Source organism: Natrix helvetica (assembly GCF_964273705.1).
Source record: "Natrix helvetica genome assembly, chromosome: 4".
Taxonomy (NCBI): domain Eukaryota; kingdom Metazoa; phylum Chordata; class Lepidosauria; order Squamata; family Natricidae; genus Natrix; species Natrix helvetica.
The window spans coordinates 34,010,534-34,030,101 of record NC_138550.1 but is presented as its reverse complement, the minus strand read 5'-3'; the positions used below and the strand labels follow the sequence as shown (position 1 = coordinate 34,030,101).

At 37.6% G+C, this 19,568-nt stretch overlaps 1 protein-coding gene across 1 annotated transcript in view; it reads right to left on the bottom strand.

Annotated features, from left to right (window-relative positions):
• Nucleotides 1-18,789, bottom strand: part of ZPLD1 (zona pellucida like domain containing 1) — a gene marked incomplete at its 3' end in the record, with an annotated part of 44,050 nt that extends 25,261 nt beyond the window's left edge. Inside the window, exon 1 of the mRNA XM_081952345.1 lies at nt 18,681-18,789. Within this exon, the coding sequence (XP_081808471.1) occupies nt 18,681-18,786 (106 nt within the window). The 5' untranslated portion in view covers nt 18,787-18,789. The remainder of the gene's footprint in view (nt 1-18,680) is intronic.
• Between the last annotated feature and the right edge of the window lie 779 nt (nt 18,790-19,568).

Genomic DNA, 19,568 nt, shown 5'->3' with positions numbered 1-19,568 from the left:
TTGACTTTTCCATTCAAGATGTTATCTGCTTCCAATATACCTAGGTATTTCTAATGGTCATCCTTTGCTAATGCTTTCACTATGTTTCCATTTCCCAGTTCTATTCCTTCTATTTTTTCCATTTTTCCGTGATACATGGATAATATAGCATATTTTTCAAGTCCAAATTTCATTTTATGTCACTGCCGAACAGTTGAACTGTGTTGAGTATTGATTTAAGTTCAGTGGGCCTTTTTACATACATTTTAAGTCATGTATAGTAGATGGTTTATCTTGCCATGTTGGTTTGAGATTTGGTATCCGAGTTTTGTGTTTTGTAGAATTATTGTCAGTGGAATTAACGTGATGTTGAACAGTAGTGGTGAAAGTGAGTTCCTTGTCTGATGTTGACTTCACCAATATTCTCCCCATTTGCTATTAGAACTGTTTTCCATTTTTGCATATTTGCTTTAAAAAATGTACAGATATTTTTGCTGATTCCAAAGTTTTCCAGACAGGTGTTAATCCAGTTGTGGCGTAATGAGTCAAAAGCCTTCTTGTAATCAATCCATGTAATATTTAAATTTGTTTTTCTTCATTTTGCATCTTTTAGTACTATTTTGTCAATGAGCAGCTGATCTTTTGTTCCTCTGATTTTTTGTACTTTCCTTTTTGATCTACTGGATGCAAACTGTTTTCCATCAGATGATTGAATGTTGAATTTGCCAGTATCCTTTTTAAAAATCCGAGCATTGTTGGCAGAAAAGTAATTGGGTGACAGTTGCTTGGTTCTGTGCCCTTTTCTGGATCTTTCATTATCAAATATGTTTGAGAAGCTGTTAACCATTCTTTGCTTGTTGCACTTTGAAGCATTTGATCAAATTGAGTGGCCATGCGATGATGGAGGCTGGTCAGGTGTTTTAGCCAGTATACCTGCAGTTCATCCAGGCCAGGTGCACTCCAGTTCTTGACCTTCTTTGCTTGTTTCGCCACCGTATCAGTTTTTATTACAATATCTTCCACTTTGTTTTGTGTTTTTTGTTGTTGAATATCTTTGATCCAGGAGGCAGTTTTGTTGTGTTCCACTGGGTTTTCCCACAGTTCTTTCCAAAAGTTTGAAGTTTTTTCTTTACATGGGTGAACATTAGTTTGGACTCAATTTTCATCAAGGGACTGGTAGAAGAGGTGTCGGTTTCTTCTGAACTGGACATTTTGACAATATTGTTTTATTCATCCTTCGTATCTTTCAGTTTTCTTTGCTGTTGCTGTTACATGTTGTTTTAGTTCTTCCATGATTTCCATTATTGTTTTTTCCTCCAGGTTGTATTTTTTGTGTAAACTATTTTTCAGCTTTTTGGTCTTTATTTTTCCTTCTTTCAAGTACTGAACCTCAGATTGCTAACATCCCCTTTTAGGTTTTTTTTTTTTTTTTCAAAGTTTTACATTGGCGTTCCAGTGGGTTTCTTTTTTGGCATTTTATAACCCAGTTTTGTAGTTATAATGGTGGTTGGTTTCATATAGTGTGGTGGATGGGATGGAAATTAAAATGTTTTTCACGGCAGTTAACAGATCTTTCACTCATTTGCTATGCACTTCTCAAATGTTGGTTGTCTTTTTCTTTCTACATTTTCTTTAATGTGGTTTTCAATTTTTTCTTTCAGCATTTTTGCTAGATCACTTAGCTCTACACTTTCAAGTTGTTGTACAGGAGGATCTTCATTCTGTATGTTGGTTTCTTCCACTGGCTGGTCAGTTTGTTCAGGTATTGGAGCAGTTTCTTCAGCTTCTTCATCATCACTTGTTGTTTTCTTTTTAGCCAATATTTCTAGATGTTGCATTGCCACATCTATGAAAACTTAATTACGGATGATGAAGCATCTTTGATCCATTAATATTTGTTTGGTTATGTCACTTTCCAGGTGTTGTTCCTTCCACAGTTGCATCTTTCTTTTTTGAAATCGCCTGGTTGTTGGTTCTGCCTGGTAGAATATTTGAGGATATCTCAATTTCCGTCGGTTGTCCAAGTTTTTGCGCTTTGGTTCCAGTCGCTTTGCAGTTGCATATCCTGGTTTCCTGCCAGTAACAACTGAGCCCTGTGGCCCCTTTTTTGACAGATGTCCAGGAGCCATAGCATCTAATGCAGTCCTTGTTGACCCAGGCGATGACCAGCCCAATGTGGAATTTGTTGGTTTCTTCTCATCATTCGTGATGGTATGTGCTGGGTTGGTTCTCAGTGGCTAAGCCACTACTGATCCAAAGATGATAATCCCATAACCGTAGGAATCACACCAGATAGCTGTCCAGGCCCAGCCACAGCAGGAAAGTGGTCTACATTCCTGTTGGTGGTAGGAAGGCAGGATATACAAAGGCAGTTTCAATTTTTGTGTTTTGTTTTTCTTTCATCTGAAGAGTCTGCAGAGTAAACTTTGACATACATACATACAACACACACACATATATATATGTGTGTGTGTGTGTGTGTGTGTGTTATATTTGTACTGATAAATAACACAAATTTCCCTAACACAAATACATATATATATATATATATATATATATATATATATATATATATATATATATATATATATATATATATATATATATATATATATATACATACATACATACATACACACACACACACACATACATACATACTGTATGTTTCTATGATATTTCTAAACTAAATTTTTTGGAACATAATAAAATGCAGATTTTTCCAAGATACTTTCATAATTTCTTTTCTTTCCAAGAATAGTCACCTGCCATTAAAATTATCAAGTACTACATGAACACGCATGCAAGGAAAATTGCTATTTTACATTCAGGCTCTTGTTCCTTTTTTGTCCATCAAAATCTTTTTTGCCTGCCAGTGAGTTTTATTTTCTCCTGCTTTTATTCTGTCTCATTAAGAATAAAATCCTCATGCTGTATCGTGCTATTATTCCTGCCATTAGGATTATCAATCAATGGTTGACAGTTACCTCTATCCATTTATGTACCCTTGCAAGAACAAGGATATTAAACCAATCAATTTTCTTCCATAGTGGAGAAAAAAAATTGAACATGAGATTTTAGCACTAGTAGAAGGTGAAAAAATAAAAGATCCTTTGTTTATCAAAATTCAAACTTTTCTCCAGTCTTCAGCAAGATTCTGTTTGTTGTTTTTTCATCTTCTTTTTTGCATTTCACTCTTGTTACATTTCACTTTTTTTCTGTGACTGAAACAACTCCTCTTGTTTTTGATTTCATTACCAAGTGTTAATAGCTCACAATAGCCTCTATAGTAAGGTTAACTGCTGCTTTGCAAAACCTATTTTAGCTGGTTGTCTTGCATTTAAGGGAAGATTTGATTTGAAACCAAATCAAAGATATATCTTGTTTCCCAATAAATGCAGTGCTCTTTGTAATGTTCCCTGTTAGCCTAAATAACTTTTAAGGGACATCTGCTTACAGAAGTGAACCTGACCAGAGAGAGGACCCTAGAAGCCAAAAATCATGAATATCTGCAGAAACTGACAGGTACATAAGAATTCTCCTTACATCTGGGATTTATGGGAGCATTGTATCAAAGTCTATAAACTTTATCCTTTGTCTTTGGTATCTCATGCTATGCTGTCAGATGACAACACACAGCAGCTTCATGGAGAAGTTAAGCAAGAGCTTAGAAAGTACCAAAATCTGTGAAATACCATAAAGCAAGGACTGAGTATCTCCCACAATCAACAGTAACAGGAATTAGCCCCAGAAGAAGAAGAACCAACATAGTGCCACCTAATCCCAAAGTTTGAAATCAATCCAAAAGTAAACAATGACTGATGGCTCTGAGCCACTGAGACATCAAGGTAGGGATATACTGCCCCTATCTTGCTCCACTAGAGATTAACCAAAAGGGCAACCAGTACTATTAAATTTACTTTCTTGGCTGAAAGATATCCAAATAATCTGCTTCTTCCTGGATTCTCTAAACCTGTTGTGCAACCACCTTCTCTACAATCTTCCCTAGGAAGGAAATTTTGGAAATTGGACAAAGGTTTATCCAGTATAGCTGGATCTAGCAATGACTTTTTGGAAAAGGTGTCAACCTCTACATATTTAAAAGATGCTGAGTGTCATGTATTAAAGACAATTGTGTTAAGCTCTGTTAAAGTGAAACTAACCTTTAGATGACCCTATCTGTTAACTCCAACTGTTTTTGAGGGAAACATATTTGGGCGGGCTCTTTCAAGTATTATGATTGGTTAAGGCCCTGTGGACCCAGAATATAAATTACAAGGATTTGCCAGTGTTCCACAGTTCCAGTTTGAACCAATAAATGTTGTTGTATCTATGCTGGTCTGTTCTTGCCTACTGCAGCCCACTACACAATACTGAGAAAACACCTTCTCTCAGAATTCACTGCTGTCAACACCAAGTCACACATAACCTTCCTCGAGACTTTGGCCTTAGCCACTCAAATTTTTCAGATTTTTAAAATACTGCCTTACACCGAAGGACTGGAGATTATTAAAAAGATAAGCTTGTACTTGCTTACTCAATACTCAGTAATATATGTTTTCCTGCAATATATCTTTTAAACATTATAATTTACATTTGCATGCAATAAAAGGGAAAGTCTGGGTGCTTATCATACATATTTGCATCAATTAACCTGTGATGTGCTTTTACAGATATAAACCATGAAATAAAAGTGAAAATAATAAATGAATAGCCTTTTTCCTAAGATAAAAAGGTACAGTTTATGCTGACCTCAGTTACCACTCACCAAGATTCTACATACAGCTCTATCCAGTAAAATATCCCAAGAGACTTGGTACAATATCCAATAGAGGTACATTACTCTGGCAATGGTAGTACTACTTGCAATACCTATGAGAAGTTAAATTGCTCATCCCTAGTCACTTCACATGTTTTCCACCATGTCAAGAGCTAATAAACTTACTGTAATAACCCAGGGCTGGGCATGGAAGCAACATAGCCTGAACAAAGGTTTAACCCCCCTCTATTACTCCAATTTTCCCCCAAAAGTCCTCCAAAGCTCTAAAAATGCACCTCCATCGACAGTTCCTGGCTGTTATTAGTCCAGCACAGTTCTGAGAGCAGACCTATGTCACTGTGAACTTGCAGATAGTCAGGCCAGGCAAGCAGGATAAGACAAACAGGGCAAGGCAAGCAGGGCAAGGCAAGCAAAGTATCCAGACATCAGTAACAGCACATGAAAAAGGCAACACTTGTTCCCGACAAGCGCCCCTCTTTAAATCTCATTCTCCAGGTGAGCCTTGTAAAGAGATGAGGAATGCCCTCCTCCCAGGTTGTCAAATCACCCTGCACTGATTCCACCTTCTCTCCATTCTCCGTGCTTGGTAATCAGAGAGGAGGTAATTGTTCATTGCCGGAGCTCCATCGCTCCTCTGCTCTGCTGCCTGAGCTCTCCTCCCCCTCGCTTGGTCATCCTGCACCTTCTCTCCTTCGTTGGCAATCCCTTCTAGGCCTGAGGGACCCAGGACTGCCTCATCCTGCTCCTCCAGTCATTCCTCCAAGTTCAGAGAGGCCACACCATCTTCCTCCATTGTCCCTAGGTCCATCCTGTCCTCAGACCCAGGCTCCAACAGGGCTATGACACAAACAGTACTTCAGATGAAATGTTCAGATGATATTGTGTCATCTATTGTCTGAGTTTCCTTTTGCAACATTCCCCAATTCATAATTGTTTACTATGGCATCATATTTGGAAAAAGAGGTTCAAAATAAACACAATGCTTGACTCTGACATAGCAGCAACTATATGTCAGAGTGAAATCATGCCTCTTCACAAATCACCACTGTATCAATAACAACAACTATATCATATGAAAGTAACATACTTTTAACCTATTCCTTAGAATATTCCAGAGTATTTTCACATTTCAGGATAAAGTTGTCACTTGATATTGAAAAAGAATGCAACCATTCACCCAACTAGTTTGCCACAAAGACATATTCCATTTTGTCTCTGACAATTTGTGAAAAGAGAATCATGATGTTTTGAAGATCATAACAATGATCAAGTAGCTTACTCTATTATATTGGTATTTTCAATAATAGTCACCTACACCAAAACAATCAGGTAAACTTTGAATCTGATGCATATAAGATTTCTCAACAGAGATATCAAGTGTAACAGGTACATTACTCTTATAGTGGATGACATCATTCCTGATCCATATGCTGCTAAATTCTTCTCCAAATCTGCTCTTAATGCTTGTTACATTATTATAAAACTGGATATACATGCGATTTATAATTGTGTTATATACCTATTATTATTTTTTTGCTGCACCTCAGTATTGAAATGTCTGTCATCTGCTGAAATATTACAAAAAGTAATTATTGTGTTACTTACTGAATTAAAAGATATGTTTAACATTAGTGGTGACACATGAGTGTATGGTACCACTTCATGTGAGCATAGTTTTCATAGTTTTGACTACTTGCATTATGTCAATCTGATCTTATTTGGAACAAACATGAATTTAACAATTTAACAATTAAAATTCTTTGGCTATGTTCTTGGCAAATCTCCACAAGGTAAAGATAAAAATTGCAATGCCAACTGGTTCCACTTACATATGCAGTCTGCCGGGATTCCTGATCTTCCAATCTTATCTCAGATTGTCAGAAATCTTAGAAGAAAAGATTACACATGGGAATACCGGAGACCTACCACTTGCCTCTGATGTTTTCGTGTGATATTTTGATCTAAGAAAGCAAATGGAAATCAGGGTGGATGACAGCCATCCCACAAATATTGTCAGAAGGCAAAGTCTACAGTGTTATGTATGCCAACAGAACTTACAGAACTATGGAACCAAAATATGTTCTAATATAAAAAGAATCTCGTACTGCTGTTTTGATATGCTCTAACTTTGTTGTATGCTTGTATGATTCTTTTTTCACTATCATAACTGATTAAAACGTTTTTGAACCAATATGCAACAATCCATCTTTTCAGCCTTTCTGCTTACTAAGCACTTTTGCTCAAATTTCAAGAGTATAACTGCGAAGTCCTTTATCTCTTAGGAAAAATTTATAAAGCTGATTATTTCTCAAAAAAACTGGTACTTGACCAATTTCAGTGAAACTTTGAACTTTGTTCAAATGCATATCATATCTCTCCTATGCTTTTGAAAAAAGTTATCACTTTCACAGATAGAGACTATTATATGATGGAATGGAAAACTTTTGGAACAGTAGAAAATGCACTATAATTGATGCATGTGGGAATTATCCATATGACCTAAAGCACATGTAATACAATATGTTAATATTTATCATTATTCCAAGCTGTAGATTCACATGCTAAATGTCTCCATATTTTTACTTCTATCATCATTATTGGGAACTGAAATCAGTGAAGATTTTTGTTGTTATTAATAGCCAGTATCTTGCAGTGAAATTGATCACAATCAGATCTGCCAAATAATATTTCCAAAGCTAGATAACTTTTTTTAGTATTTTTGCCATACTACCTATTCTTAAAACTGACAAGAAATCATCTTTTCATGCAAATTGTTCTCATTTTTCTAATTATTTAGGTTTTACATTTCAATAAATCATGCCCTAGGTTAATGGAGAGTTCAGACACTCCAAAAAGTTTTCCAAACTTCCACAGTAGAAGGTGTTCTCTAACAACAGTAACTGTTCAAATTTATTAGGAGTTATACTGTTTAGACCCATTGTTAACTCTGAAACAGATCATGACACTCATAATATACAGGATTTGCAACAGCTATATCCACCTTTGGCAGATTAATCACAACTAAACTGTCCAGCTTCCCAGAAAAACCTTATTTTAAAGCAATGGGTACCTGGGGAAAGTGTGTAATGAAATGAAATGCAGATAAATTCAGACAAACATTCAAACTTGGAGAAATGTAGAATCTATACAACCTTAAAACAATCAAGAGATACACTGCATTATGATCCTGGCAGCCCTCAAGTCAGTAGAATTACCGTATTCCACAACTCTAGCCATTCCATAATACACTTCTAAATAATGATGATGGCGACCTTATCAGAAAAAGACTTGTCTGTCATTTTACACTCATTGGTGTCTATTACACCATCACAAGTTAGTTAGTTATTCTATCCTATCTCTAGAACACCATTTATTAGACTCCAGGCTACCCGAAGGACTACGTTACAGAATATCTATAGTGAGTGCTTAGTTTTCATATCATAGAATTTGTGGAAAGGGTAATATTTCTATCATGACATTAGTATTGAACTATTGTTTACTTTTTATCATAATTAAAAGAAAAGACAATGATGTGGCATTCTGTTTAACTTGCTCTATGATCCAACACAGGTTCCAAGGGACACTTGTTTAGAGAAAATAAACCATTCCAGATTTTAGAGCCGATCAGAGAGAAGGCTTGGGGCCAGTATTTTAAAATGTATAAGACAAAGAAGAAATTGTTTAATATCTTTTAGTATTAAAGAAGTTCGTTGCAATGTCTCTTTCATTTCCACCTTTTGCAGGTACCTTCAAGAGGTGTAGCAGTAAGGAAGAAGAATTTGAGATGGAATGTATTGGGAAGGGGAGGGGGCTAAGACAGAATTATTCTGGGAAGCAGCAACGGTTAGAGATGATTTCACCTCCTATTTTCTTTGCAATAATCCCCCACCTCCCACTTCATCAAACCTTTCAAACATACTGGCATACTCTGCCATGCTAGAGAGAAAAATGGAAAGTTGGAAAGAGAAGAGTAACAGCAATAACTATTCTGACTGGAGTGAAGAGACAGTTCTAAACAGATATTATAGGAAAATCCTTTCTGCTGAACGATAAAAAATAGATATCTTCTTCCTCACCCACTCCCATTAATTATTTCCACAGTAAGAATTACTGTGGAAAAGATGACTGGACAAACTTATTGAAAATCTGAAGAATTGTTTATGGTTTCTTTTATAACCTAAATTTGTATTAAGAACCAGTTTTAGCAATGCTAGAACAATCTTTATCTTTTACATGTTACGATAAATATTGCCAAACAAGAAACATTTAATCTTCTCCATACTATAATTATTTTTCATGCTATACCACTATATGAATCATTAATTTAAACAGGGAATTTATTAGATCATCATTATGATTTAGTATTTTTTTAAAGTCAAAGGATTACGTATTGACATTAATCAGTATGTCAGAATGAATAATAGCACTATGTTTTCAATTACCTGAAGATACTGGAATGTTGAACACAAATATACCATGTTCTAATTATGGCGAAAAGTGACAGTGTCTCTAGATCAATTTAATAGTGGATTTAATTTAATACAGGAACAGAAAAGATTTTTATCAATCCAGGACTCTATTATTAAAATAAGTGAAGGGGAATGGCAGTTACTTAGTACAAGAATTTTCTTTTCCTGCATAAGATTTCAATCAGCATTCCAAATGCAAAGGAACAGGATTTGAAAAAAACTGTGTATGAATTTTAAAAGAAACACTTCCCCCATAACTGACTTTAACAAAATATGTCAGCTTGTGTATTTTTAATATTGTTGCTTCCCAAGTGTGAAATATAATGAACATTTAACTAAAATATGAAATAAGATCATGTCTGAGATATAATTCTGTTCATCATTTTTGTATGAAATAGGCTTTATGGTTAGTTTATATGTATGTTTGGGTGCATTCCCGGAAGCCATGATACAGATAGACAGAAGCTCCAACAATATAAATTGGCATGGTCTCAATTTCTCACTACATTTTGCTATCCATAAACTGTGAATATATGTACAGGACTCTTCATTTCATGTTATAATAAATGTATTATAGCATGTGCAGTTGGCAATACTGGTATTACTATTATCATAATACAATAATATCATAATAACTTGCTTTGCTAACAAAAGGACTAGAATGAAGGAAAAACCTAAAAGGTAGGTAGGTACAGATGTAAGTAGGCAGATAGGTAGGTGTGTGGAGGGAGGGAGAGAGGGAAGGAGGGAGGCAGGGAAGAAAGGAAGAAAGGAAGAAAGGAAGGAAGGAAGGAAGGAAGGAAGGAAGGAAGGAAGGAAGGAAGGAAGGAAGGAAGGAGCCAACCTTTATTAATAAAATTGTTTCAAATAGACAATCACCACCCACTAGTGTTTGTGTTTGTAGTGTTGTATTTATAATTTGAGAGGTTGTTATGAAAGAAAATAGCAAATGTCTAGTCCATAGTAAGATGTTGGAAATATAAGAGTGGAAAGAATGCTTGCCTATCCATCATCAAAGAAAAAAGTCTGAATACCAGAAATTAAATCAAAATAAACAGCCTAAACTTTAATTTCACATTTTTGCTATATATAAATAATTCTGCTATCATTATTTTGTTTTTTGAACAATATAATTTAAAAGTTATAAGAAGTTCATAAATATTTGGGAATACCAAGTTACCCAGTAATAATCATTATTTTCAAAAGTTATTACCAGTATTATTATACTTTTTATTCTATCAGTAACATTTTAGAGGTACCACTTAACTTCATTTTTTGTTGTATTAAAATATCAGGAGAAGAACTTTTTGAAGCAAATGTTTAGTTTTGTTTTTCTCATAGTCTTTTCTGCATAACATATAAAAGCCAAATAACTTCTGTGACTGGTAATTAACATATTTTCATTCATTCATTTCAATTATAGTACTGGAACAATCTATAGACATAGATTTATCAAAACATACAAGAATAAAATGAAATGTAAAGTCATAAACATAGCACAGAGAAATAGTTATATATTTCTGGAAACATAATGAAAATAAGTCATAGGATTGTAGATTTAAGTGAAAAATATGACTTATTGAACAATGCTTTTTACAATGTTCTATATTTAATCATAGATCTGGTTGAAAAGTATATAAACTCTGTGACTCAAAAAAAAAAGATTATAAATCAATGCCAAAACAAACAGTACTACTATTAAGATATTTACTTACATCACAAAGAGCTATGAAAAACTTCCCATGTATTCCTACTTTAGTTATATATGCATGGGTAAATAATTTTGTGAAATGACATGTATGTAAAGCATGAAAGTAGATATTGTCATTCCAATGGGGTCTATGTATTGGGAAGACTTATAATTGATTTTCAAACATGGTTTGAAAAGATTGAATCTATTCTGTTTCATAATTAACATACACATACTTTTTTACAACTATTTATAGTAAATAAGTACCCATGCCTATAAAAGTCTATACTAGCTTTCAAATCTGTGGGTTAAATTAAATTAATGCATATGTATGCTCTATGCTCAATGTGTATAATATTAATTCTACAGAAGCATGGAAAGTCAGCCTTGAACTATTTATTGTGGTATGCTTATTTTTATTTAAAAACCCAATGGAACTATTAATAACAATAATTTTCTGTATAAAGACGTAGCCTTAATTTCCATGGCTTTTTTTTCTACATTCATCTTAAACATAGAACTATTTCTTGTATGTAAATCTAGAAATGATGAGGTGTTGCCTTCCTTTGTTTCAAAGAGGAGAAATCAGCAAAGATTGAGGAAGGTGCCCTAGGACATCAGCATAATGCATATATACACAACCTAATTATTCTAAAAGCAAGGGGAAAGGCAACTGCTTCAACTCATTGACACAATGAAAAGAATTAACTATCTGATAAAAGCTCTGTAGAAACTGACAAAATAAAATATTTTAAAAGTTTTTTAGTACTGAAATTGCTTGGAAGGCTATTTTGAATCTTAGGAATGAATGCAAAGGAGAATTTCAAGCAGGAGAAACTTCATTGTGAGTATAGTAACACAGCTATACAAAGTCCTAGAAAGAGCTGCTTCACAATGGGCAGGTGCACATATAAAGAATCATTAGTTTCATCTTTACAAGCTTCATACACTGCTTTGAAAGTTGTCCAGGGCTGTCTCAGCATGAACAAAGGGATGCTTTGCACAGCCTTAGAAGCTCCAAAATAACTGTACAAGAGGGAGGTCACATTTACAATTTGTTCTTACTCCATTGTTGCTTCTCCACAGTCAAAGACCAAGACTCGTCATTTAATTTGTTTTACTGTTTTAAAAAAGCATCCAAACATCTGTCCCCCAGAATTATTCTTTTTATACATATCTGTGCTTTTTTAAGATACATAAAAATGAAAGACTAAAAAGGAAAAGAAAAACAAAGCAAACCAAAGAAATAAAACGGAAATATAGTGAAAGTCACTTGATACAAATTTTAAGCAGATCATTAAACCTTGATAATACACTATATTGATCAGAATTTCCATTACACTGATAGGCAGCTAGTTTATAGATGGAAAGTGAATACAGATTGTAATCATGGGGCTGTACTCTCTTCCTAGCATTGAAGAGTAATATTTTTATTAAATTATTATCAACCATTTATAAACTTAAGTGTGCAGGTTAGATTATCAGTGGTAATAATATCTAATTTATGGCCTCGAATTTCTATTAATATTGGGCATCAATATTGGGAGGAAAAGATTTTGTTTCAAAAAACATCATTTTGGCAATAGCACTTAGACTTATATATTGTTTCATAGTGATTTACAGCATCTCTAAGTGGTTTACAGACTCAGCATATTGCCTTCAACAATGTGAGTTCTCATTTCACCAACCTCAAAAGGATGGAAAACAGTAAACCTTGAGTCAGTCAGGACTGAACTCTTGGCAGTCAACAGAATAAGCTTGCAATACTGCATTCTAAGCTCTGTGCCACCACAGCTCTTTATAAAAGTATGATATCACTGGACCAAAAACATTAATGTATATTGTCTATGGAGATTCTCAGTCAATCAGATCCTGGTTGTCCCAAAGATACTTTTTCAAAAGGCAACTGGACTTTCTTTATTTTTCCTTCTCATCTACAAACTAAAGAGAACTGAAGAAGCTTCTTGGATGAGAAGGCAAATGTCTTCAAGTAAAAATAAAAAAAGTCCAGTTGCCTTTAAAAAAAAGCACCTTTGGGACATTAATGTATATTCTATAATGTGCATCCTATACCATTCCAGACCAATAGCTTTCCTGCTTTCATAGATTTAATGGTGTTCTTGTTTGAAGACATTAAGGTTCATATAAAATATGTGACTAGTTGTAATCTTTGAAAGACTTATTTGATGATTTCAAAATAATAATAATAATAATAATAATAATAATAATAATAATAATAATAATAATAATAATCAAAATATTGTTTAAGAAAGTCTAGATAACTAAAACCTTCGGCTAGTATTTCCTTACAAGGCATATTGAAAATGAAGTATTTGGTTTTGCCTTCTTCGACAGCCAATGTGGGCAGTCTTTCTCTAAGTGAGAAATTAAAACCATAATCATCAACCTCACTATCATTGTCATTATCATCAAAAGTTTCCCTTCCTCTAATTCAGTCATGTGGGCAATAAGCTTCTCCAAAGCATCTGGTGCAAATACTTCTTCACACAATAATCTACCTATAAAGAAAAAACTGGTAGAAAAAGAATTCAGTCTTTATTTTAATTGGAAGAAACGGAGGCTGAGGGGCTTTTTATCTAAATGTTTTTTATTGCTATTAAGGGGTTCCAGGGAGGGGGGGTGGTATAACCAGGCCGGGAGAGGAGCCAGTGCCAGCGCCAGATGAACAGGTGAGTCCGGGAAGGAAGTGAGCGGAGTGGGGGGGAGAAGGAACAAGTTATTCCAACAGAGGGTTGTTTGATTACAACGGTCGCGGGGAGGGGGGGATGCGAGGACAAGAGAAGATCACAAGGTCGGTTGGGAGACCGTGGCTGCTGGCTACGCCCGGTCGTTTGTACCAACCCCCGCAACCTAGGTGGCCAGGAACTACAGAGTCGGGGCCTGCGGCTGATGCTTTGCAATGCAAGGTCCGTAACCAACAAGGCCCCCCTCATTAATGAGTTGATCTCTGAGGGGGAGCTGGACCTTGCAGGGATAACGGAGACCTGGTTGGGCCACGAGGGTGGTTTACCCCTCGTGGAAATGTGCCCACCAGGTTTCCGTGCATTCCATCAGCCTCGGGCCCTGGGTAAGGGTGGTGGGGTGGCAGTAGTTATACGGGAAGGTCTAGAGCCGAGGGAGTTCACTGTTCCTCAGATATCCGGGTGTGAGTCCCTTGGTGTGAAATGGGGCCCAGGGAGGCAGTTGGGTTTGCTGATTGTATACTTGGCTCCTCGCTATACATCAGCGGCCCTGCCCGAGCTCCTCGAGCTGATCTCGGAGACGGCGGTTGAGTTCCCCAGGCTTGTGGTTATGGGGGATTTCAACCTGCCGTCAACGGGAGCGGCATCTGAGGTGGCTCGGGAGTTCATGGCTTCCATGACAGCCATGGGCCTGACCCAATTAATTCAGGGCCCCACACACAAAGGTGGCCACACACTGGACCTTGTTTTTGTATCTGAGCAGTGGACGAGTGATCTGGGTATAGGGGACTTAGTTGTTACACCCCTGTCATGGTCAGATCACTCATGTCTCCAGCTGGACTTCCCTGGCGCTACCCCCCACCGCGAGGAGGCGGGACCAGACGGTCCAAGCTGGTACCGCCCCAAGCACCTGATAGAGCCGGATAGGTTCCAGACGGAGCTTGGGCCATTACCTGTAGCTCTGACCCGCGCTCGGTCAGAGGACCTAGCGGCCGCCTGGAAAAGGACGGCGGCTGGGGCCTTGGACCAAGTTGCGCCTTTGCGACCTCTCCTGCGGCAGCGACCCACCCGGGCTCCTTGGTATACCGAGGAGCTGAGGGTGATGAAGCGCCATAGGAGACGTCTAGAGAGCAGGTGGAGGTCCTCACGCTTCGAATCTGATCGAACACAGGTAAGAGCCTATTTACGGACCTACCTTGTGGCATTAAGGGCGGCCAAACGTAGATATTGCGCCGCTCTTATTGCATCCGCGGATAACCACCCTGCCGCCCTGTTTAGGGTGACCCGCTCCCTCTTGTCACAGAGGACGCAGGGGGCACCCTTGCAGGGCAGAGCAGAGGAGTTTGGGGAATATCTGCAGGACAAAGTCGCTCAGATCCGGAGCGGATGGGCCCCCCTCAGTGGACCGGACGGGCCGCCAACAGCGAGTCTTGTGAGACCATCCTGGGAGGAGTTTGATTCTGTTGCCCCCGAGGATTTGGACAGGTTGCGTGGACGGCTGCGACCCACCACATGTTTAATGGACCCGTGTCCCTCCTGGTTGGTACTGGCATCTTGGGAGGTGACCCAAGGCTGGCTTCTGGGCCTGGTGAATGCCTCATTGGGTGAGGGATCCTTGCCAACCGCCTTGAAGGAGGCGGTGGTGAGGCCCTTACTTAAGAGGCCTTCACTTGACCCAACGGAGCTAGCTAATTACCGTCCAGTCTCCAACCTTCCCTTTCTAGCGAAGGTTGTTGAGAATGTGGTGGCGCAGCAGTTTCCACGACACCTTGACGAATCCGATTATCTAGACTCACGCCAGTCCGGCTTCCGACCCGGGCACAGCACGGAGACAGCCTTGGTCGCGTTGGTCGATGATCTCTGGAGGGCCAGCGATAGAGGTTGTTCCTCTATCCTGGTCCTATTAGACCTCTCGGCGGCTTTTGATACCATCGACCATGGTATCCTATTGCGCCGGTTGGAGGGGATGGGAGTCGGAGGTACCGTTCTGCGGTGGTTCGGCTCCTACCTCTCCGACCGGAAGCAATGTGTGTTGACAGGGGGACAGAGGTCGACCCCGAGGCCACTCACTTGTGGAGTGCCACAGGGGTCGGTCCTTTCGCCTCTCCTGTTCAACACATATGTGAAGCCGCTGGGTGAGATCATCCGTGGTTTTGGGGTTGAGTACCACCTGTACGCTGATGATACTCAGCTGTACATTTCAACCCCAAACCACCCCAACGAGGCTGTCGAAGTGATGTCCCGGTGTTTGGAAGCCATCGGGGTCTGGATGGGGGACAACAGACTTAAACTCAACCCCTCCAAGACTGAGTGGCTGTGGCTACCGGCACCTCGGTTCAGCCAGCTGATTCCTTCGCTGGCCATAGGGGGCGAACAATTGCCCCCTGTGGAACGGGCGCGCAATTTGGGCGTCCTCCTTGATGCCCGGCTGTCAATGGATGACCATGTGGCAGCCGTGGCAAGGGGGGCGTTCCACCAGGTTCACCTGGTGCGCCAATTGCACCCCCTACTGGACCGGGATGCCCTATGCACGATCACTCATGCTCTGGTGACGTCCCACCTGGATTACTGCAACGCTCTCTACATGGGGCTGCCCTTGGGACGTGCCCGGAGACTGCAGTTAGTTCAGAACGGAGCCGCGCGGGCTGTGATGGGGAGTACGAGGTACTCCCACGTAACACCTCTCCTGCGCGAGCTGCACTGGCTACCTGTGGTTTTTCGGGTGCGTTTTAAGGTGCTGATTACCATCTTTAAAGCACTCCATGGCAAGGGACCTAGTTACTTGCGGGATCGCATCCTCCCACATACATCCTGCGGCCAATTCGCTCACACAGAGAGGGACTTCTCCTGGTGCCGTCCACTAGGCAATGCGAACGGGCGACACCAAGGAGTAGGGCCTTCTCTGTGATGGGCCCAACCCTCTGGAATGACCTCCCCCCCGACATTAGAACCACTACTGACCTCCGCTCCTTCCGGCAAAAACTGAAGACTCACCTGTTCCGATTAGCAGGCCTGGCGTAATTACAACTGTCCCTCCTGGCAAATGTACTATTAACTGGTTATTTTAGGGGTATTGTTTTTAATTTATTGTCTGTGTTTTAGGGGTTTAAAAACTTATATTTATATATACTGGCTTTGTACAGTTCTTTTAATTCCATTTTAACCTCCTCCATTCCAACTGTACATATTCAACTTTTTATTGTATTTTGATATATTTTGCATGGACTGTACACTGCCCCGAGTCCCTTTTGGGAGAGGGGGCGGTCTAGAAGCACGGTAAAATAATAAATAAATAAATAAATAAATACTACTATTAGCTATGAGATGAGATTTCCTCAATAACTTTCATTCTGAACTGTAAGAGGTTGGGAGGAAAGCATCTGGGGGGAAAATCATTATCATTTTTGCCTTCTATTTGAGAGATCTCACTTGGCAAAATACAGAAATTTCACAAGAGCAGCACAGAAGGCTGGATCTAAGTGGAAGTGGAAACCAGCTTCAAAAATAACTTCCTTTCCAAGCATCCACTCAAGCAGCAATAAAAGCAAAGGGCATATTTTTTTCTCTGAATGCTGCTATAAACTTATCTTGCTCGTCATTATAAGAAATATTTAGAAATTAGAAATTATCTCAGTGATAATTGAATAAGTGGATTCATTTTGAATTTGTTTTCTTTCAAAGGCTTTTTCCATATCTGTTGCACAGCATTTATCACAATATTCAAGCAGAGTATTTCTTGTTTGATGTGAATTAATCTTCAGAATCTTCAGCTCCACCATGTTTTGCTCTAAAGCTCATTTGATCTAAAACTTGATCATCAAGTTCTAAATTTCAGATTCAAATTATGCACAGACTTTTATCTGCATGAATTCATTCATTCTAAAAGTTTATAAATAATGTGAAAAAGGCAATCGGAAGTTTCTGGTTTTTCTTTTGGAGGTTGGAACCAGCTCTAGCTGGAAGTGTTGATTTATCAGAAGTGCAAGTAGAAACTTTATTTTTTTTTGCCATGTCTATTTTGGATCAAAAATATATGGCCCATAAACAAGAAGTTTACATAGAAAAAAAATAGTCACAATTTCTGTTCCCCATTAAAGTATAAAGCAGTCTAGAAATAGATTACCATTTAATCCAGAATTCTAACTCCTAAAGTCAGCATCCACCATGTTAAAGAAAAACCATAAATCATTTTCAGTTATCCATTACTAACTGCTCAGATTCACTAAGTACTGTAGTTATTAAATTAGCATTTAATAAATTTTGAATTTCTTTTAAAGGTCAGTTATTTTTCTATTTTATTTTGTATTTATCTTTTTTATGAGATTAATTATAGACAATTATTTTTAATATGCTATGCTGTTAATTGTACAGCATATATAACGTATAAAGATAGGATTAACCAAACTATCCTGAAGGGATATTTCAATAGATCGGTTCTATAGCCTTTAGAATATGGTCGAGTTAACTTGTGAGCAGAAAGAACTTAACACTAACCGTTTATTGATTTTGACTCCCTTTGACTTAGCAGTCTCAAGATGGCAAAATAATGCAAATTTATGCCATTTAACTTCATGCCTCTAATTATTATGTACATAAGGCTCAAATAATCTATTCATATTCCTGACTTGGAACTTTGCAATACTTATTATGAAGGTCAATAAGATATTTTAATTGAGAATTACTGAAAGTTTTTAACATTTCATGATCAAAACGTTTAGGATAATATTCTTAAATAACAGTAATCACAGAACTAGCAACTGTACATGTGTTTTGAATTCAGTCCTAAACACAAAAATCATGAATTCTCTAATTATATATCTAAAATCTTCCAGTATTGCTTTAATGACAACATGAAACTTTTATTTTTATTTTCATTACTAGGGCCCATACCTGAATTAATCAGAGCTTATATTTTTATGTTTCTTCCATGGAATTCAGTCACAATGAATACTCTCCATATGCTTCTTTAACTAAAAAGGTTAGCATTTATTACAAGTAAGTATCCTTTCAAAGGAGAGGAATAAAAACTTTACATTTAAAATATAGTAGTAAATACTTACCAGGAAACCTGCTATGTAAGTTAGCATCACAGTTATATCCATTGAATTGTGCAGTCACTGACAGCAATTTTACAGACAGCAAAAGCAGGAGCCATATTCGTTCCATTGCAAAACCTAGGAAAATATTAGGCAGATCATATTTGAAATAGAAAGCTTCAGAAAAGGATGCTGTACTTGGTCTGATTTTAGAATAGAAGTCCACAGTAGTGGACTATAAGTAGTTCTTATAGAATGTGAATATCTGCTTGTCATTCTTTAACTAAGATAAATCTATTTTCATTTTTCTTGCATTCCATTCAAAATATGTTATTTTATAATTTCTTTTATTTCAAAATAAAAAAAATTCTTTTAAATTCCTTTCTTACTGTATATTTAATTCTATGTGGGACTGTGAACAAAATGTTTGGACAATTCTTTTTTCGTCAGGCTTATAACAAACGATGAGTGAATTATTGTCAGTAGTGGCACTTGATTTAATTGTTATCTGTTGTTTATCAATTTCACTGTTCAGGTCATTTACAGTAAATTAATAGTAACTAATATACAGGAAAGGCCACCAATAAAAAGCTAGAACTGTTATATGTTTTTTTTAATAAGGATAACTAGCAATATGTTTGTTAGGAAAATGCCTAAGCAAAATTAGGTAGACTATACAGAAGGTAGGATTTCTGCATTATCAGATAACCTGTTTCAGACAAAAAAGTACAACATATGAAAATACCCCATGTTTGTACGTCAATGATAAGCTTCTACCCTCATTTTTACCTGTTTTTGTCTAATCAAACAATGAAAGCCTATTTAGTATCACGGGTAAGGCGCCAAGCTAGAAGCCAGGAAACTAGTAGACTTAGTAGACTACTGATCATATAGATTTTACCTTCTAATGAG